Source organism: Ahaetulla prasina, chromosome 5 (assembly GCF_028640845.1).
Source record: "Ahaetulla prasina isolate Xishuangbanna chromosome 5, ASM2864084v1, whole genome shotgun sequence".
NCBI classification, from domain to species: domain Eukaryota; kingdom Metazoa; phylum Chordata; class Lepidosauria; order Squamata; family Colubridae; genus Ahaetulla; species Ahaetulla prasina.
In genome coordinates this window covers 2,124,280-2,146,686 of record NC_080543.1, presented here as the reverse complement: position 1 = coordinate 2,146,686, position 22,407 = coordinate 2,124,280, and the positions used below count along the sequence as shown (strand labels likewise).

Here is a 22,407-nt window from a genome sequence, read left to right as displayed (position 1 = left end):
ACCACTGCAAATGCTTTTAATGTGGAGAAGTGGGCTGAGATAAATATTTTAGTAGCAGGCAAAGTTAGTTCTTTATAGGGGCAGATTGTTTCTGCCTGGTCAGCTTTGTTGAACATGCTAGATTGAAACCCAGTCCGCATTCAATTCTAGATTGCTGACTTTGGGTTACACAGTCTCTCATATGCCTCGTGGTTCACATGTGATTACTGAATCAAGTAGCTTGCTAATTGGGAATAAATAACCCTGATGAGTAAGGACCAATCTATCATTTATAACACAATAACAAGAAAAAAAGAGCCCAGTTTGGCCTAGTGATGAAGGCACCAGCTTAGAAAACAAGAGACGGTGAGTTCTAGTCCCGCCTTAGGCAAGAAGTAGCCCAATCACCAAGAGGTGATGACTTCTCGTCCTACCTTAACGTGGAAGTTGACTGGGTGACTTTGGGCTAATCACCAGGAGATGATGATTGGCCCAAAGATGGGCCAATGGTGAGAAGATGGTGAGCCGTAGCCCACCTTAGGCAAGATGTGGGCCAATCCCATCTTAGGCACGGAAGCCAGATGGGTGACTTTCAGCCAGTCTCTCTGTGTCTCTGTCTCTGTCTCTCCCCCCCACACACACACACAACCCACCTCACAGGGTTGTTGGGCGAAAAATATAAGTAAGGAGTATTGGGTATATTTGACACTTAAGTTATTCATAAAACTAATCAAGGCGGGTTAAAAATGCCATTAATAAAAAAAAGAGGAAGGCAGTTTCCCAGGAACACTGGCTCCACCCATTTTACGGGTGACTTCAAGGAAAACAGAAACAGAGTCATCTCATTTGTCATCAAACCATACAGAGAGGTTGGTTGTTGGAAATGTAAATTCTGTTACTGAATTAGCAGTTTTATCCATTACTTAAAATATTATCTAATCTTGGGTGTCGACTCCTTCCACAGGTAAACGCACTTTCCTTTTCCGGACGTTACGTTTCTCCTCTTCAAAACGTGGGAACTGTGCTTACAGCAGGAGCACCCACGGATCGGGTCGGGTTTCTTACCGGTGGTAGCAGATCTTTTTCAGGTCCTCCATGTAGCTTGCAGAGATTTTCTGCAAGGGGTCTTGAGTGAGGGGGCTGCAGTCCACCAGGTTTTCGTTCCAGGAGTCGTTCCACGGCTCCACGCATTCTTCGATGCATTTCAGGATCTCTTTATCGTGCGGGGATGTGATCTGAGCGCCGTTTTCCCAGTAGACCTGCAGTCAGAGTTTGCCAAAGGGAGGAATTCATTTAACAGCCAAGGTTGTGGGCAGAGGTACACAAAGTAGTCCTCGACTTATAAGTTACAACATCTTTTAATATTTTAACATCTTTTAAAGTAGCTTTTAATATTTGGATGTAAATTTTATGGGGTTTTTATGGTTTTAAATGGTTTTTAATTTTGGCCTTATATTCAATAAGTTTTTTAACTATTGTTTTATTGTGCACATAATTATTGTTTTATTCTGGCTGTGAACCGCCGAGTCCTTCAGGAGAAGGGCGGTATAAAAATCTAATAAATCTAAATCTAATCTAAATCTAAATCTAACCGGTAGCCCTCATTTTACAATTTACAACAACTAACAACAACTATTCTCAGAAACAAAGCCTGTTCATGTGTAATTTTTGAAGGCTGTGGGAGGTCACGTGGGAGGGCTCTGTGTTTGCTGAGAGCACCAAGGACCCCTCATTCTCCAAACTTTTGACACACCCCGCTCAAAAGATTCACCATCACTGACTTAGGGAGAGAGGAGGAAAAGTTGCAAACCAATTAGTCAAATCAGGCACCTACAAAGTTTGCTGACCTACCTTGTAGCCATTGTCTTCTTTCCGGTTGTGAGAAGCTGTAATCATCACCCCCGCGACAGCTCTGAGCTGTTGGACCGCATACGGCTGCAAAACAAAATTTATTTATATTTAATATTTCTAAACCACCATTCCTTCAGAGATCCTGGATTACAGCTATGAACTGTCCAAAATCACATGCGGTTGACCAAAATCACCCTGGCTTAGTCTCTAGAAGGAACACCAAAGTACTTTCAGCACCTGTATAACTGCTACAGGGAAAAAAAAATTGGAGCCTTGGAGGTAAGCCATTTTTTTAAAAAAAAATTTTTTACTTAAAGTAAGGAAAATAAAATAAGCCTTTTTAAATGGCAGGTGCCTAAAGAGATAACTTAGCACAGTTGTTATGTTAAAACAGCATGTCCAGATCTACAAACGTGTTCTTTGCCTACACCAAAGGGATAAAAATGTTCCATAGATGCCTAGCCGCTGTTCAGTTTTAGAAAAGCTACTCTCCAAATTCTATCACTCTGAGGAAGGAGAGGTTTAAATTGTGCAGGATTGTCAACCTGCAGAACTGGTCTGAAAAGGACAGCTCACAGATATAACCAGGAATAATAAGTTGCCAGTACAGGTAGTCCTTGTCTTATGACCACAATTAAGCCCAAAATTTCTTTTGCAAAGCAAGGCAGTTGTGAAGTGAGTTTTGCCTCATTTTACAGCAGCTGTTAAGTGAATCACTGTAGTTGTTAAGTTAGCAACACGGTTGTTAAGTGAATCTGGCTTCCCCCATTAACTTGGCTTGTCAGAAGGTCACAAAAGGGGTTCACCTGACCCTGGGACCCTGCAACCGACATAAATGTGAGTCACTTGCCAAGTGACTGAAGTTGCATCATGTGACCATGGAATGCTGCAATGACCTTAACTGAAAAACAGTCATGTCACTTTTTTTCTTTGTAGCCGTAATTACAAGTGGTCACTAAACGAACTGTTGTTAAGTCAAGGACAACCTTTCAAATTGTCTCTGAAATTGTCTTTGTTTCATCACACCTACAGGTTGCCGTCAAGACAGGCAATAGGAACTGCATGTTGAGCTAATAATATGTAACTCTTGGAATTATAGTTTAGCAGTTGAATTTTCACATTTTGGGAAATCACTTGATTCAAAAAATAGTAGTTAATCATGAAACACAAAGTGGAGAAGGAAGTGGAAATGGCAAGATATATCCATTTTTTAACACCAAGCTATTGACTTATGACCGCTTACGACAGCTTAGTAACTGTTTCAAGTTACAACTGACCTCCCGGGAGTTACTTACAACCCGGTTTCAAAATTCTGACAGCTGCCACTCTCCATGCAATTGCATTTTGGGTGCTTGGCAGCTAGCTGCCCTTTATATAGCTGTTTGCAACACAACACGGTCACGCAACTGTGATTTACAAGGTCTTTTGCAGGAAACAAATGAGTTTGCTTAATGACCATGGCATTCGTTTAATGATTGTAGTGTTCATTTAATCACGCTTAATGACCCCAAAAAGGTTGTAAAATCAGGCGTGTTCACATGGGGACCCGCTTAATAAAGATTGGCACGACCTACAAGCAGCATTCTGGGCTCAGTTTTGGTTGTAAATCGAGGACTGTCACTGCAATTTTAAGGAAGGATGAGGAGATGCTATTGCCTGTAGATTAAGGGAAATCTTCAGTTATCACAGGGGGCGCCCAGCACTAACCCTGTTTCATTTCTAGATATGGTGGTTGAGATGGCCAGCTTGATTCAAACCGCAGTGCCACCAAATTCAAGAGCCTTTTACAGCAGAGGTACCCATCCACTCCGTGAAGCTCAGTCACAATTTTAAAAAATAGCCACTTACCACAAAAGGTGTGGGGACGTATCTTGAGAACAAGTAAACAGGAACTCCCTTTGCAAGCAGGACTGCTGCTGTGAGCCTGGCAAGTCTGTGGAAAACAAGAAATTAAAATGCAGGAAATAAATAGCTTCTCAGGGAGCAAATAAAATCAGCCACGGGCAAGACTGACAACATGCTATCATAGGAGCTGCAAAACACTCAGCAATTTCTTTTATATTGCATTACGCTTTCCTAATTTTTGCCATGAGAAATAATTTGGTGTTGCAGTTAAGACATCAGGCTAGGTGCCGAGAGATCCCAAGTTCTAATCCTGCCTTAGGCATGAAACTCGGCTGGGTGATTTTGATCAAATCACCAGGACACAGTGAATTCTAGTCCCAACCTTATTCATGGAAGGCAGCTGGGTGACTTCACTTATCAGGAGATTGCGAGTTCCAGTCCCACCTTAGCCATGAAAGCCAGCTAGGTGACTTTGGTCCAATCACCAGGAGAATTTGAATTCTAGTCCCATTTTATGCATGAAAGCGGCTGGGTAACTCAGTGAATTCTAGTTCCACCTTAGGCACGAAAGCCAGCTGGGTGACCAGGAGTTCTAGTCCTACTTTAGGCATGAAGCCACCTACCCTGGCCAGTTCCTCTTTCTCAGCCCTAAAAAGAAGGCAACGGCCAAAACCAATCCTGAAATCTTGCCTAGAATACTGCAGGGAATATCCAGGCCCTCTCTAGGAGTTTAAAAAAACCCGAGTCGGAGCCATAAAAAAAGTGCCATCCTTCTCTACAGCACAAATGACTACACAGTGCTGACTAAGGCACATGTCTGTTCTGGAACCCTAAAGTGCTGAGCACAGAAACACAATTCCTCTTCTGAATCAGCTTCATGCCCAAATCCAAATGCTTTCCATATTACAAAATGATTTCAAAAAACACGTTTAGGCCCTGTGCACCTGTTGGATTCCAGATTAATTCAATAGGATCAATAGCAAATTCTGCAGGAGAATGTATGATAACTGTACCCATGGTGAAAGGCTAATATTTATAATTCAGTTCTGGATAAATGTTTTGTCTGCAACAAAAGATTTAGATCTAGATCTACAGTTTCTGTTACGTGGCACCCGAAACTATCCAGATTTCTCTGAACCCTTGAGAGAGAATGAAGATCTGAAGCCAGTCAGGTCTATGTAAAGCATTACCGTAATTAACAGTTATTACTGGTGTTTATTTGCAGGAAAAAAAATTGGTTTTTTTCCCCAGATTTGCTCTTCACTCCAAACTATTAATACTGGCCTCTGCAAGAGAAATGGAGCCATTCTTTACTTCTAGACTTTTAAATCTGGACCAAGTCCATACCTGAAGCTGCTGCACATGCTGGTCACCTGGCCTCGCGTGTCATATCCTACCACAAAACCCCGTTGCTTGAAGTCGGAAAAACTTTGCCCAAGGTATTTGTACATCCCCTGCAGGAAAGGAAAAGAGAGAGAAGGAAAATACAGTATCGTTTAGCTGGGCAGGAAAGTTAATGGGAGGTTACGTTTATTGAGATCATGCTCTATTGCAGGGCTGTCAAACTCAAGGCCCGCAGGCCAGATCCAGCCCATGGGGTGCTTAAATCTGGCCTGTGGGTTGGCCTGGATATAGCAAAGGACCGGCCCGCAGTGCCTCTGGCAAGCAAAACAGGGCAACCGGGGGGGGGGCGCACATGGCCATGCCCCGTTTTTGGCCTGGCCTGAAGAATTTTGCAGGCAAAAACAGGGCATGGGGGGATGTGCGCAGCCACGCGGAGGGGTTTTTTTGGGGGGGCAGCAAAGTGCTGCAGGCCGTCCATACCATAAACGGGGGGTGGGGGGCTGCGACACCCCGTGCCCCCGTTTTGGCCAGCAGGGTGCTGCAGGAGGCATCCGTCCTGTCTTCCTCCCCTCCCTGGCCGGCCAGCAGAGAACTACAATGCTGATCTGGCCCTCGAAGAAATCCAGTTTGACATCCCTGCTCTATTGCTTAGACCAGAAGGCATCACTCTTGGATTCAGTCCAAGAACGTGGTAGTTCCATTTGAATATATATGTAGAAGTGTTTTTCTTCTAAATGATAAGGAGTAATTCTTATTTACATGATGTCTGACACGGCCCAAGGTCTCCTATGATGAGACTCTTGGAGCAGCTACTATCTGAAGCTACTGATCCCTGGATCACTTTGCAAGAAAAGCAAAAAGAACTACACTCGGTCAGTTGCTTTTGCCAAGTGCCAATAGGTGGAGGTAACTGCTAAAGCAAACTTCACAATGGACAATATTTGCTGAATGGTAAATAATTTATCCTATGTATAAACGGTTCATTATATCCCCATACAATAAAGATTTCCAAAACAAACATGCCATTCCAGGCTAAAGACAGTGTACTAATTCAGATAATTCTATTTAAGATAAGTAGATCAGTATATCAGCAGCCTCTTTCTCCACACAACAGCTAACTACAACAATGCCAAAAAGCTTTCCATTTGGTATCTGGGCCACTGTCAGGTTCAAAACTAGTCAGTTAAAATCTTAACTTGTTTTCAGCTTATTGTCAGGCCTGGAAGCCATCGTTTTCGTTGGATCTTCAGGCCTGCCACTTATTTTCTGGATAAGCAAAATTTTAGGGAGGGTAGGAAGAAGATAGGAAGGGAAGGACATGAAGAAATGAAGTGAGATGAAGATCGATCACATGAGCCAAACAAACACTCTAACCTCCTATAGTTTATTAAGCTGACATAGGACTGCATGACAGCATAATCTTAAAATGCCCTGCATGACAAACAGAAGAAACTGTGCTACTCTAGGATAAAGGATTGAAGCACTCAGGTGTACATAATTCTCTATTTTGGGGGCCCCAAAGTCAGGCAAGCAGACTTCACATTCTAACTTGTAATTTTCCCAGGGAGAAATTTTAGTTTACCTTCCACATACCTGACACCCTTGTATTGTTTTTATTTCACTTGACTGTATTCTGCATAGGTGCAGTCTATAAATACACTCATATTTGTGGATTGGTTTTTTTAAAAAAATTTCTCCCAAATTAATCATGTTGTGGGGGTTCAAATTATGCAACCCAGATGGTATCTCTGAATCAGCACAAATCCAACAGAGGCTCAAAAGGGCTATTTGGAGGAATGCTGATTTAGTGCCTGGTACTTCGGTCAGCACAAATCCCACTCAGGAGACCTGGTGCCTGGATCTTTACCACAGTTAGCTGATTGCTCAGTAAGTCTGCATTGCATAGTCCTTTTCTTAGGACTGGCTGCAACATGGATTAAACAAAAAAAAAACCTAGTTAAAAACGCATAAGTAAAATGTATAGGTAGGGACCAATTCTGGACATGAGTTCATTTCAAAAACTGCTGGATTCCATTCACTTATTAGAACAGTGCTTCTCCACACCTTGCTCAGTTTGTGATGTGTGAACTTCAACTCCCACAATTCCTCAGCCAGCATGGTTGTTGCTAAGGCTTCTGGGAATTGAGGTCCACACATCTTGGAGCTGCCAAGATTGAGAAATGCTACCCTAAAGATATAACCAAGAGACCTCAAAATGAGCCGTGAATGGCAACGTTGAACAAAATCTGTGTCCTCCAAGACATTCTACAGCCCTGGCTGCAGGGTTGCCTGAGGAATTCTGGGAGCTGAAGTCCACACATTATTAAGTCAGCAAGGCTGAGAAACACTGTAGTAGAAGGAAGGATCCAGGGTGTGGAAGTCCAAGGCTAATCCAAGTTTTTACAGCTTTACTTGGATATAAACCATTCTGCTCTATCTCTATCCCCTAAATAGAATCAATGGGGCAATACAAGGTTGATATAAGGAATATGGGGTGGGGGGGGGGTAAGGACCAAAAGCAACCCCTTCCCCAACATTTTACTAAAGGCTACTACAGATGCAAATGCAGTTAGCATATAAAGAGCAACTACTGCTAAGTGCAATTCGCAACTTACCCAAGATATATCACCAGACGAATAATGTAGTTAACCAATCCTCTTCAATTAAATATGCACACTTGGCTGGCAGTTAGGATAAGATCAAGAAAAAACACCTTCATTAAACCCCCACAAAAAAATGCTCACTAAGATGTCCTGGGGTGACTACTGAAAATTTACGGAGACATCAGCATTATTCTAAGTCTCTTGTGGCAGCATTCCTTCCTTCCTCTTCCTCCCTCCCTCCAAAAACAGTATGTGTGTATATATGTGTGTGTGTAAAAAACAAACAAAATGTTAAAAAGTCGTGGTATTTATGTAGTTGTTTAACAAGCATATCTAAATTATGTTAAAGTAACCAAAATATCTTTACGATCCCCAAGGCATGTCACAACTTTTGAGGACCCCTAATGTTTGGAAGTTGAAAGCTGACAAATTTGACACACCCAAAATGCATGCGTATATAGAGGATTTGTTCATAACCAAATAACCGCAACAATTCTGCTAGATCAAAAGAATAGCCATGGAACCCACAGGAATTAGGGAAGCAAACATCCAGCAGCTCAGAACGTAATCAACAAAACTGTTGTTTTGCTGATTACTCTGTAAGGCAGTCACAGAGACTCCCTGGTGTCTGAACGTGACCTTCCTCCTAGAAAGGCCTATTATGATTTATCAGCCAATCTCCAAGTGCACATTCTTCCCAGCAAACCAAAGCACAAAGCCAGCATGTGCTGGGCAGGCTTTCAGAGCATGACCAACTCGGGAGTCAAAAGAAGGAAGTTCAGAGTTTGGCATGCTTCCATGGTGATCCAAGGTCTCTTGACCTGCTCCATTCTCGCTTCTAATTCATGCTTACGTTACTGTACAGCAAGTCTTGCGCCAGACATTTCCCCAGCTTTTCAATCCTGCGCACACAAACACAACCTCTTCATATTTCCAATACTCATAACCAAGATGGTTAATAAGTTCACCACTCACACATGGGCAATTCAGAGAAAAGAGGAAAATGAAAGCTTCCATTTATACAAGTAGTCCTCAACTTACAACCACAATTGAGTCCAAAATTTCTGTTCCTAAATGAGATGTTTTGCCCATTTTACAACCTTTCTTGCCACAGTTGTTAAGCGAATCACTGCAGTTGTTAAGTTAGTAAGAATGTTGTTGAGCGAATCTGGCTTCCCCATTGACTTTGTCAGAAAGTCACAAAAAGGGGTTACATGACCCCAGGACACTACAACCACCATAAATAGGAACCCATCTCCAAGCATCTGAATTTTAATCGTGTGACCATGGGGATGCTGCAATGGTTGTAAGTGTGAAGAAGGGTTATGTCTCTTTTTTCAATGCCAACGTAACTTCGAGCGGCCATTAAATGAATTGTTGTTAAGCCAAAGACCACCTATGCATGAACCACACTGCCTCACTGCCACAGCCTTCCTTGGAATGTCTCCTTTGCCCAAGATGGAAAAAAAGAATCAGATAAAAAAGCGATGTCCCCTTCATTGGAAATGATAGCGCTTCAAGCAGTGAGCATTTTGTTTCTTAATAGGGCCACACTACAATAATTCATTTCTAAATGCGTTTCCTCAGGGTTTATTCCATTTAAATCTTTTTTTAAAAAACACTACGTAATTTTCTGGCAGGCTCAGGAAAAACAAATCCTCTCTGTTTTAATATTCCTCCAGGAAGCTCAGAGGAGCAAGGCCCTGTTCCACTTGATTGTTTTCTCCTGTAAGGGAGGTTAAGCCAAGTTCACCAATAACCCCAAGCGTTTGGGTTGCTTGTTTGTTTTTTAAGAACTACTTAACAAGACAGGGCAAATCTGTTTCGCTGAACGCTCGCTGGCTGCCTAGTCAACAGGAAGAAGGGTTGATGAGTCTCCACAATGCCAAAATCTCCAAAGCAATGCCAGCGCTTGCTTCCTCCAAGTCCTGCCTCAGATAATCTTCTTTGAGTGTAAATCCCCGGTTATTCTATGCTACAGAAAATCTGCCTGCAACCGCAATGTTAAATGACAGCAACAGCAGAAAATCAGAAATGGTGGCAGAAAATCAGCAGAACTTGGCTTCTCCATTTATCTTTGCCTGTTCTTCTCTCCCTTTCCATTTCGCCCTTTTCTGCAGCATTTTTTCAAACGGCAGTGAGGAGGAAACACATCTTGCTTTGTTTTGTTGTCCATTTTTTAGCCCTTTTAGTTGAAGAGTATGGCATAAACATTCTAGAACAATGTTTCTCAATCTTGGCAACTTTTAAGATGTGTGGACTTGAAGTCCATACATCTTATATATATTTTTTATACATCTTGAATTCTGCAACTTGAAGTACACAGATCTTAAAGTTGAATTCTGAGATTGGAAATCCACACAAAATCCAAGCTGGATTCTGAGTCCACACATCTTACAAATTGCCAACGTTGAGAAACACTGCTTTGGAGGAATGGTCTCCAAACTTGGCAACTTTAAAACTCGCGGATTCAACTTCCAGAATTTGCAAGCCATCCTGGCCGCTTGAGGAATTCTGAGAGTTAAAGTCCATAAATCTTAAAGTTGTCAAGTTTGGAGACCCCTGCCTTACATGTACCAAGGATGTATCAGAGGCACGTGGGATATTAAACAGTGTTTTTTTTTAATTTGCTTTTCCAATTCATGATATGTCTTTCATGCATTATGGGGCACCAGCAATGCATCTGATGTCATATGTGGGACAGAGGAGAGGGGGGAAGAGCTTTTAGCCTTCACAAGGGCTCTGGAACTTACCTGGGTCGACTGGATCACAGTAAGATCGTTGATGTAGCAGAAGCCAGCCCCCATGGCGGAACGGAGACCGGCGGTCCCAAAGGTCAGCCTGCGGCACAAGCGATCGCGTAGCTCCTTATTCTTCCCATTTCGTAACAGATTTTCAATCTGCTCTTTGGTTTTAGGATTCTATGAAGGAAACAATTGGCAGGATCAGACCTCACCTATGTCATAATCACATGCTCCTAGCGGGCTAATGACTTTGTAAAGGAAGTCATCTAGTAGAAAAACTCATAGAAAAGAATATTTGTAGCTCAGGGTTGAACTGTGGGGTCCTTGATGCTCTCTGTGGTTGGTGGTTTTCTTGCAGACATTTGATTGCCCAAATAGATAACACCATCAGTACTAGAAGGGAGTGGGACTTGCAGAGAAGCACTCGAAGTCTGATCACGCGACCTGGGGGAATGCTGCAACAGTCATTAAGTGTGAGAAGTCATAAATCACAAGATTACAAGGGCACTGAAAAAAGTGACTTCCGACCAGATAACTGTGGCAGCATCCCAGTGTCACGTGATCAAACTTGGTTGTGGCATCCTGGGAGTGCCATTTGCGACCTTCCCAGCCAGTTTCAGACAAGCAAAATCAATTGGGAAAGCCAGAATCACTTAACAACTGCATGATTCACTTAGTAAACTGTAGTGATTTGCTTAATAAAGTCGTGAAATGGGGGGATGACTCATTTAACAATTGCCCTGCTTAACAACAGTAAGTTTGAGTTGAAGTGTGGTCATAGGTATGTATTCCAACTTTGCTTTGTACAAACCAATAGAATAGAATAGAATAATAGAGTTGGAAGGGGCTTTGGAGGTCTTCTAGTCCAACCCCCTGCCCAGGCAGGAAACCCTACACCACTTCAGACATTTATTTATTTATTTATTTATTTATTTTATTTGATTTTTATACCGCCCTTCTCCCGAAGGACTCAGGGCGGTGTACAGGCATAATAAAACCGAACATACAATATACAAATTTAAAATATGATTTAAAAAACTTATTTAAATTAGCCCAATAATTAAAATTTACCACGTTAAAAACCCCGTTTAAAATTAATAAAATTCAACATTAAAATCCCAATTTAAGCCAGCCCCGCGCGGATAAAAAGATGAGTTTTGAGTTCGCGACGAAATGTCCGAAGGTCAGGTATTTGGCGTAAACCCGGGGGAAGCTCGTTCCAGAGTGTGGGAGCCCCCACAGAGAAGGCCCTTCCCCTGGGGGCCGCCAGCCGACATTGTTTGGCGGACGGCACCCTGAGAAGTCCCTCTCTATGGGAGCGTACGGGTCGGTGGGAGGCGTGTGGTAACAGCAGGACAGATGGTTATCCAACATCTTCTTAAAAGCTTCCAGTGTTGGAGATTCACAACTTCTGGAGGCAAGCTTTCCACTGGTTAATTGTTCTCACTGTCAAGAAATTTCTCCTTAGTTCTCAGTTGCTTCTCTCCTTGATCAGTTTACTTGCTTCTTGTCCTGCCCTCAGGTGCTTTGGAGAATAGCTTGACTCCCTCTTCTTTGGGGCAGCCCCTGAGATATCGGATCACTGCTATTTATTTATTTATTTATTTATTTTATTTTATTAAATTTTTATACCGCCCTTCTCCCGAAGGACTCAGGGCGGTGTACAGCCAAAGTAAAAACAAAGATATATACAGTTTAAAACAACAATTAAAAAGAGCAAATTTTAAAGGCCGATTATTAAAATTTAAATTAAAAAGTTAAAAAATATTAAAACCCCAATTAAAATACATCACTAAATTATGCCAGTCCCGCTTTAATGAATAAATATGTTTTGAGCTCACGACGGAAGGTCCGAAGATCGGGCACTTGACGCAGACCGGGGAAGTTCATTCCAGAGCCACTGCCCCCACAGAGAAGGCCCTACTCCTGGGGCCGCCAGCCGACACTGTTTGGCGGACGGCACCCTGAGGAGACCCTCTGTGAGAGCGACGGGTCGGTGGGAGGCAAAGGGTAACAGCAGGCGGTCTCGTAAGTACCCGGGTCTTAAGCCATGGAGCGCTTTAAAGATAGTTACCAAAATCTTGAAGCGCACCAAAGACCACAGGAAGCCAGTGCAAGCTACGGAGCAGCGATGTCACGTGGGAGCCACGAGCGGCTCCTCACTACTCGCGCAGCCGCATTCTGACTAACTGCAGCCTCCGGTGCACCTCAAGGGCAGCCCCATGTAGAGAGCATTGCAATAATCCAGCCTAGACGTAACCAGAGCGTGAGTGACCGTGCATAAGGCATCCCGATCAAGGAAGGGACGAACTGGCAACCAGGCGAACCTGGTAAAGGCCCTCCTGGCGACGGCCGCCAGGTGTTCATCAAAGACAGCCGTCCGTCCAGGAGGACACCCAAGTTGCGAACCACCTCCTTTGGGGCCACTAACTGCTTTCAACAGTCAGCTGCGGATGCAGCTGACTGTACCGGGATGCCGCATCCACAGCCACTCCGTCTTGGAGGGATTGAGCTTGAGTCTGTTTCTCCCCATCCAGACCCGTACAGCTTCCAGGCACCGGGACAGCACTTCGACCGCTTCGTTGGGGTGGTCCGGGGTGGAAAAGTACAGCTGAGTATCATCAGCGTACAGATGATAACTCACCCCGAAACCACTGATGACCTCACCCAGCGGCTTCATATAGATGTTGAACAGGGTGGGCGAGAGAATCGACCCCTGAGGCACCCCACAAGTGAGGCGCCTCGAGGACGACCTCTGCCCCCCTGTCAACACCGTCTGCGACCGGTCAGAGAGATAGGAGGAGAACCACCGATAAACGGTGCCCCCCACTCCCAATCCCTACGGCGCAGCAGGATACCATGGTCGATGGTATCGAAAGCCGCTGAGAGATCTAATAGGACCAAGGCAGAGGAGCAACCCTGTCCCTGGCCCTCCAGAGGTCATCCACCAACGCGACCAAAGCCGCCTCCGTATATAACCGGTCGGAAGCCGGACTGGAACGGGTCCAGATAGACAGTTTCCTCCAGGTGCCGGGGGAGCTGCCATGCAACCACACTCTCAACAACCTTCGCCACAAAGCGAAGGTTGGAGACTGGACGATAATTACTCAAAATAGCTGGGTCCAGGGAAGGCTTCTTGAGGAGAGGTCTCACCACCGCCTCCTTCAAGGCGGCGGGGAAAACCCCTTCCATCAAAGAAGCATTTATAATCCCCTGGAGCCAGCCTCGTGTCACTTCCTGAGCAGCCAGCACTAACCAGGAAGGGCACGGGTCCAGTAAACATGTAGTTGCATGTAACCTCCCCAGCAACCTGTCCATGTCCTCGGGAGCCACAGAATCAAACTCATCCCAAATAACCTCAACAAGACGCGCCTCTGTCGCCCCGCTGTATCATCGCAATCTTGGTCCAAACTATCCCGGTTGAACGATTTTATCGATAGATAACCGTTAAACTCCTCAGCTCGTCCCTGCAGGTCATCCCGCCCTCTTGATGAAGGAGGAACGGGTCACCAAACAGGGCGGCCGGGCGGTTATCTGCCGATGCAATGAGGGTGGAACGAGAGACGCCGCCTCCTCATTGCCACTAGGTAGGTCCTAGTAAAGGACCTCACTAGTGTCCGATCAGCCTCGGAACAGCTAGACCTCCAAACACTCTAGGCGCCTTCTCCGGCGCCATCTCTCTCAGCCTCGGAAAACCAGGGAGCCAATTGAGATCTACGCCGGGTCAGAGGCCGCAAAGGCGCGACACGGTCCAAAGCCCCAGCCGCAGCCCGTTCCCAGGCCGCAACCAGTTCTTCAGTCGTGCCGTGGGTAAGATCCCTATTATGTCACCCCTAGTCCTTATTTTCATTAAACTAGCCATGCCCAGTTCCTGCAACCTTTCTTTATATGTTTTAGCCTCCAGCCCCCTAATCCTCTCGGTTGCTCTTCTCTGCAAGGTGTCTCAACATCTTTTTTACATCGCAGCGACCAAAACTGAATGCAGTATTCCAATTGTGGAATAAATGCTCGTGCTTCTTACATTCCACTCAACAACAATCCTATGAGGTGGGTTAGGCCAAGAGAGAATGAGAGGCCAAAAGTCACCCAACCAGCTTTTATGCCTAAGGAAAGACTGATGTAGAAGAACTCAGATCAGTCCACCACCAAACCAGCACATTCCTCATGAGCTCACACAATTGCACAAACTGATAATTTAAAGTCATGTTTTTTAATTCCAGGACATGTATTTTACTGCCATTTTAATGTGATTTATACATACTGCATATTTGTGGCTTCGTTTTAATGTTGTAAGCCCCTCAGAATTGCTTTGCAGTGAGATGGGCAGCAAACTAATTTAATAGATTAAATAATTAAATACAAAAATTAAGCCTAAAATCCCAGAACAAGCCACAACCTGTTATAATTGGAGGAAAATGTTGTTGCTGATCTGAGAAAGCCTTCTACATGCTACCATTTGTTTTGCCAAATCCTTTCTGTGAAACCCAAGGATTTGCAAAGCTGCAAGTTCATGCTTTCATGTTTCTGCCAAACACAAAGATGGTAGATAGATCATTGGGAGTGCAATTTGTACCGCATTAACAAACCCTGCAGCTTCTGATTTAGGTGCAACTGCTTAAAGCACATGCATGCAAAATAAAATCCCCTATGCATCACAAGCTGCTCTCTGCAGCTCACGGCCTCCTTACAGGCACTTTAAAAAGGCAATGGCATCTGAAGTCCCAGGGGTGAGTGAGAAGCCTGACCTTTACTAGAAAGAGGTCAGCCAGTGGTGGGATCCAGGGACTGCCAGCTATTGGTCAGTTGGTGGAAACTGAAAAATAGGTATTTCGAAGACAGAATGTTTTTATTAATTAATTAAATCTATTTGCTGCCCACCTCGTTTCAAAACAGCTTAGTTATTTGGGATCCAGATCTGGCTGACCTTCGAAAGAACTCAACCGACATTGGTCTTGAATAAAAGAACATCCTCTCCCGTTAAAATCATGAAATTTGATGGAGCTGAACGTGACTCAGAACATCATTTGCACATGAATTAGATGAGGTAAACAGGCCGCATCTAATTCGTGCGCAAATGATGCTCTGAATCACTGTTCAGCTCCATCAAACTGAAGTAAAAAAAATGAAACGTTTCACAAGACAAGAACTTTACACCGCCTTGAACAGTGGAAGGAGAGGAAAATGCATTTTACATTTTAATAGGGAAATTCTCATTGCATATAAATCTCTGAGGTTTATTCATGCATGCATGATCAAATCTAAGTAACTGAAGAGTCACGTGTTTTTCTATCTGGGATAGCAGACGAAGAAAGCGTTCAATTCCATCACAGAACAATGTTCCCCAATACATGGATGGGTTTTTCCAACAGAAAAAAATACTATTCTATTCTTCAAGATCTTTTAACTTTTTTTGGCAAAAGAAAATTTAGGATTATGGACCTTTGCACAGATTAATCTGTGTTACGGAAAGATCCATAATCCCAAATTTTCTGTTTTTATAACATCAGTCAGCAATTATATATTTTAAATGTGCAAATCATGGGAAACTCTGCCTACGGAGGCATGAAGTAACACCTCTTTCTCTCTTTGAGAATTTAAGGAAGCCGAAGGCTGGGAACGATGGAGGGCAAAAGAAGAAGGGGATGACAGAGAACGAGGTGGCTGGATGGAGTCATTGAAGCAGGAGGCGTGAACTTAAATGGACTCCAGAGGATGGCAGAGGACAGGAAGGCCTGGAGGAACGTTGTGCATGGGGTCCCGATGGCTCGGACGTGACTTCGCAACTAACAACAACAAAAGACTTCATGCACCAATCTGACAGTGCTTTAAAACAGCACTCTGTCCTCAAATTTCCAAGAATCACTGCAAAAGTCAGAGATGGTCAAAAAGAAGCAGAACAGTACAGGCAGTCTTTGAGTTATAGCCATCTATTTAGTGACCACTTGAAGTTACATGAAAGTGACTTACGACCATTCTTCACACTTACAACCATTGCAGGATCCCCAAGGTCAAAATTCAGATGCTTGGCAACTAGTTGCAGTGTCCCGGGGTCAGGTGCAAAGTCAATGGGGAAGCCGGATTGACTTAACCACCATGTTACTAAATGACAACTGAAGTGGTATAGGTAAAATGAATATACTGAATATATTGAAATGGTATAGGGCTGTGATGGTGAACCTATGGCCCTCTCTGTGGGCACGCACTCCGTCGCCAGCTGCTCTTTCAGTTGCCGTCTTCGAGTGCACCGGAGCACCGGAAATCCGAAGTCTAGCTTGTCGGTGTGCATGAGCACACTGGAAACCAAAGACCAGCTGGCCGGCGCACGCATGCGCACTGGCTAGCTGGTCGTGTTTCTGGCACTCTGGCGCACATGAAGACCAACTGGCTAGCACACATATGTGCATCGGAAATCCAAAGACCAGCTGGCTGGCACGCACATGTACACTGGCCAGCTGGTCTTTGGGTTTCTAGTGCTCTGGCGCGCGTGTGCATTTTCGATTTTGGCACTTGGTGCCGAAAGGCTCACATCACTGGTATAGGGTGTCCTGCTCAAGCAGAGGTTGGACTAGAAGACCTGCAAAGTCCCTACCAAAACTCTGTTATTCTATGTTCTATGATTTACTTAACAACTGTGGCAAGAAAGATCGTAAAATGGGGCAAAACTCGTTTAACTGTCTTGCTTAGCATGGAAATTTTGGTCTCAACCTGTAGTTTTCCATCAGCTGGAAATTTTCCATACAGGGCACAGAATATGACATTTGAGTTAAAAGCCATTTAAGATTCTGCTAGAAAGAGCAATAGGAGATCAGCTTTAGACAATCCTGATAAGATTCAGTAGTTCCCAAATCTCTTTATCTGTGGTTCAACATAATGATCTGTTTATCCAGCAATAAAAGTCCCAGCTTCTGTGAAAAGAATGCCCCACTGGCATTGATACAAACTTCTCTGCCCAAATATTAACTACATATTCAAAATAATTCAACTTCCTGCTAATAGAGATGGTAATTGAGCCTCGTTAAATGTGACAAAAGAATTAGCCAGCTTGAATTTCTTCACTGGAAGAATATTAAAAAACCACTTAGCCTGTGGGTTTACCTGCAATTAGTGATAAATGCAGGTACAATTGCAATACCAGTAGTCTTCAACTTATGGCTGCAATTGAGACCAGAATTTCCATTTGCTCAAGCAGGATGGTTGTTCAGTGCACAATTTTACAACCTTTTTGGCCATGGATGTTAAACGCATCACTGCAGTTGTTAAGTGAATCACACAGCCATTAAGTAAATCTGCCCTCCCCCCACTTGCTGCAAGCCAGCTGAGCATCTTGCGGATGGTGACCACGTGACCCTGGGATGCTGCAGCCATCGTAAATACATGCTAGTTGCCAAGAGCCTAAATTCTGATTCCCTGGCTATGGGGATGCTATGGTGGTTGTGAGTGGAAACTTGTTCAAACGTGAAATGTAATGGTGGACCAAATTATGTCCGTTGGTACTCTCCTGCTTCACAATATGCAGAACCTCTTCAAGTCAAGCTTCACATGAAAAATATCCTCTCCACGTCATTTGCCAGCAGTAACAATAGAAAGGAAGGCAGAAAAAACAATATTTGAAATTCTGACAGTAAGCAAAAGACAGCAAAGCAAGAACCACTTGCTAGAACGATCAACGGGCTTTCTCAAAACAAGATCAAATTCCTGGCTGAGAATCTCCAAGGTTCCAGTAAGAACTGAGGTTATTTCTAGGTACATACCACCAATTTCTTGCACTAACTAAACCTTTGCTATTGGGAAATAAGGAAAAAGAACTTGCATTTAACCATAAACAACATCAGAACACAATTTTAACCTTCAGATCTACTACAAGATATAGATTGGCATGGGGTGACGAGAAGAGGGGCAGGTCTAACTGACTGGCTGGCCAATATGGCCTCCAAAAACTCTGCAGGGTTTCCTGTGACTTCAGCCCTGAGCGAGTAGGAAAAAAATTCCATATTTTTTTTCACTTGTTGCAATCAAGTTCACTCTGCCCAAGCCGCGTCGTGGAATGCCTTCACCTTTGCATCTAAGGTAGTATTTCTCAACCTTAACAATTTTAAGCTGCGTACATTTCAACTCTATGGCTGGCTCGGAAATTCTGGGAGTTGAAGTATATACACACACACACACACGCATACATACAAACAACTATATATTACATATAGCCAGTTGAGTTTCACTCGACCTCCGACTGCTTAGTTAAGGAATCCAATTGATGTTAAATACACTTGATCCCCAGTACAGATAATCCTCGACTTATAACAGTTCATCTAATGACCATTTGAAGTTACAATGGCACTGAAAAAGACTAATAACTATGTTTCACACTTATGACCGTTGCAGCATCCCCATGATCATGTGACTTATGTTCAGATACTTGACAACTGGTTCATATTTATGACAGTTGCAATGTCCCGGGTCATGTGATCATCTTGCGTGACCTTCTGACAAGAAATTTTCAGAATTCAGAAACTAACTTAACAACTAGTGATTCACTTAACAAATGTGGCAAGAAAAGTCGTAAAATGGGGCAAAACCCACTTAACCAATTTCTCACTTTGCAGCATAAATTCTGGGCTCCATTGTTGTCATAAGTCAAGGACTAACTGTACTTATTTCAACTGAATGAGGATGGAGTTCCTTCATCGCCACCAAGGAGATATCTCACTTAACTAGCCAAGCCAAGAGCTGAATCTGTGACTAGCTGCACATTAAAAGCCGGTTCTCTGCTTCTGCCAGCATCTCCCAAATCCGAGGAATAGCTTTCACTTTCTCCTCTTATCGTGCATCTGGTGGCATGTTATTAATCATTTCCTCTATCCCATTTTAGAGACAGCTGCAGCCTAAAATAGGCTTCCCAGCCCAAGGGGAGTTCTTGAAGCAAGCAAATTGAATAGTTCCACGATTTAAGAATAAATCATTGGATGGTCCCTCCCTTTGGGGTTCATAATCTCTGAAAAATCCAACACTAATATAGGATTCATTAGAATATTAAGCATACTGGCTAGGGAATTCTGGGAACTGAAGTCCCCATATCTTAATGTCGTCAAGTTGAGATACACTGTATTAAGCATTCTCTCCAACCGATATTTTCTTATGGAAACATCAGCACACAACTTAATAAGGTTTGTAACAATGCAAGCCAATTCTGTGACCTGTAAGACATTTTTTCACATGAAGAAGCTACACAGTTTACGGAATTATTCTAGTTATTACAGAATGTCTCAGATTCCTACAGGTCTAGTCTTCTAAGCATCCTAAAATGCAAGTCAGCAGCACTGAAGGCTATTTTTTTAATCCATAACATTCAATGCTCTCATTTAAATGCCTCTAATGCTTTTAATGTGTGTGTGTCTGTGTGTCTGTGTGTCTGTGTACACACACACACAAACACCCCAGTATATATATAGCCATTTTGCTTAAAAACAAACAAACAAACCTCCATATAGGCTATTGTGGTGAAATATGATGCACTGACTAAAATGTGGGATAAGGGGAGAGACTAATGGACTGTCCATTGCCACATACTGGAATTTTATTCAAGATATGCTCCCTAGTTTTACTTTGCAATACAGCCAGTCTTACACAGAACCTCCCCTCTGCCAGTCATCCACAGATAAGGCCCATTAATTTCCAAAATGCAGACTCTGACTTTTAGATACCTCTCATCCCTGTGCATATTTTTTCTCTCTCTTCCACACTAGTAGATTTCCTATAAGGTCATCAAACATTCTGGCAGGGGAAAAACCTGAAATAAGGTAGCCAAAAGACTACAAAGGGATGCCAATTAGAAGTCATTTCCAAAAGAGGAAAAAAGAAAGCATGCAAAAGGTTACAAATAGATAGCACTAGAAAGCATGAAATCATGTGTTTGCTATCCATTTCTAAAATGTCTTCATCTTCCCAAAATGAGATGAAACACTAGGTTTCTATATAATCTAGATTTAATAAGTGAATTAATCTCGCATTAATATTTTATAGTTTGTTCTGTCCTGATTTTTTAAAATTTATGTTCGCTTGTGATATATGCAAGGTTTTTTTCACTGTACGAGAACTGATGTATTTTTTATATTGTATTGTAATAAAGGAGTAGATTGAATTCAATTTTGTAAGGAAATGAGCTTTAAGACAAAACACAAGCTGTAGTGTGTGTGTGTATATTTTTTATACCTATATTCTATTCTTCCAGAGATGTCATAAAACCTGTGAGAAGCTTAAGATAAATTAGCTTAATCTCATGTTATTTCATAGCACCCCAAAGGCAGAATAGCATTTTTTTTAAAAAAAATATAAGCTATCTCCTGCTAGAAAAAAAATAGATTTTTTTATTTTTATTTTTTGATGCAGAGAACTGCCAAGCATCCATTCTCCCCTCAGACGTTTTCCCTCACTGCCTATCCTGACAAGATTAACAAGGCTACATCGCACTGAGTATTTCTTAAAACAATACCGTTCCAGTGTCGCAATCACATAAAGCTGGGTTTTGGGTTGCTCTGGAGAAAGAGGAAAAGCATTTCCAAACACATTATCATCTCCTTCCCACCCACCCCCCAAATCAGGCAGCCTTTGCATACAATTTGTGGGTCCCCCAAAAAAGGAGCCACTGACACCTTGGTGGTTGTTGGGTTTTTTTCCCCCACCAATTCGTGCAAAAGGAACGGGGTCCTTCCAAAGGGACCCAACCATGAATTGCTCTCCCCCCACCCCACACACACACACATTGGGTGCCAAGAGCAGCCACAGGCAAAGGAAGAAAGCACATTTTGGCACAAACAAGCCATTTGTAAAAGACGACAACAACCTGCTGTGGTCCTGGCTTTGGTGGACATTCCTCCAACATCCTTCCCCAGCCAGGTGGGCAAAGCCTCGGCTGGTCTCCAGGATGGGTTGGCATCGCCAAATGCCCACTTACCTGACCTTGCCAGGAGCCACCCAAACCCCCCCAAAGCCCACCTCCCTTTATCTATTTATTCCTTATTATCTTATTTTGGGGCAGCTTGGGAGGGGGTCTCCCCCAGAGAGGGTTGGGGGGGGGGCTTTCCCAGCGCCCCCCCCACAAACACACACACACACACCTTGTCCCAGCTCAGCCACTGCCCCACCGCCCGGTCCAGCTGGGCGTCCCCGGTGCTGCAGCCGATCAGCAGGTTGGAGTTGACATCTCCCACCACCAGGTCCCGGGGGTCGCCCATGGCTCTGGCCTGGCTGGAAGGCGTCGGGCTGGGTGGGTGTCCTCCAGCAGGAAAGAACGGGGGTGGTGGTGGGGAAAAAGGGAGGGCGGGAGGGAGGGGTTCAGGTGGCCGACCCAGCTGCGGAGGCGCTCCCCCGTTCACACGTGCAACTGCGGGCAGCGACCTGCAGGCTGGGGAAGGAAGGGAGGGAGGGGGTAGAGAGGAGGAGGAGGGTCACGTGACCGTCTGCTCCTCCTAGCAGCCCCCCCTCCCCTCAGCCTGTCTATGGGGCTCTCGGGAAGGGCGGGGGGGAGGGGGAGGAGAGGAAAGCGGGGGGAGGGGCTTCCCTAAAACGGGCGGGGGAGGGGCCGCCCTAAAATAAGTGGGGGCGGGGCCTATCAATCTCCTCACACACACACACCTCACCCCAAGCTGTTTTTCTGCTCTTTTTACCTCACAGGGATTGTTGTGGGACAGAGGGGAGAGGGGGTGGGAAAGGAGCCAAAATTGAGGAAAGGGAGGTTTTAGAGAAGCGTCCCTATAAATATTGAGAGAGAGAGAGAGAGAGCCGAGACCCCTTCCTCATCCTAAAAGGGGAGCCCTTTTCGCACGACCACCACCACCACAGCCCGCCCAACCCGTTCGCTCGCTCGCGCGCGCGCTAAAAAAAAAAACGACGACGACAACAACACCGCTCCTCAGGAGCGGCCTCGCTGCGCGCATGCGCCGTGCGCGGGACCGCTCCAGCGCGCGCCCGTGGGTGGGTTAGTAGCGGGGACCGGTGGGCGGAGAAAACTGGAGCCGCCTCCGCCGCCGTAGAGGGTCCCGCCCACC

General features: G+C 44.3%; 1 protein-coding gene across 1 annotated transcript in view; it reads right to left on the bottom strand.

Annotated features, from left to right (window-relative positions):
- PGM2L1 (phosphoglucomutase 2 like 1) overlaps positions 1–21,768 on the bottom strand; it is a 39,838-nt gene extending 18,070 nt beyond the window's left edge. Inside the window, exons 1-6 of the mRNA XM_058186058.1 lie at positions 21,478–21,768; positions 10,376–10,543; positions 5,023–5,129; positions 3,679–3,763; positions 1,831–1,914; positions 1,045–1,238 (exon numbers count right to left, since the gene is read on the bottom strand). Coding sequence (XP_058042041.1) covers positions 1,045–1,238; positions 1,831–1,914; positions 3,679–3,763; positions 5,023–5,129; positions 10,376–10,543; positions 21,478–21,594 — 755 coding nt within the window. The 5' untranslated portion in view covers positions 21,595–21,768. The remainder of the gene's footprint in view (positions 1–1,044; positions 1,239–1,830; positions 1,915–3,678; positions 3,764–5,022; positions 5,130–10,375; positions 10,544–21,477) is intronic.
- Positions 21,769–22,407: the final 639 nt, after the last annotated feature.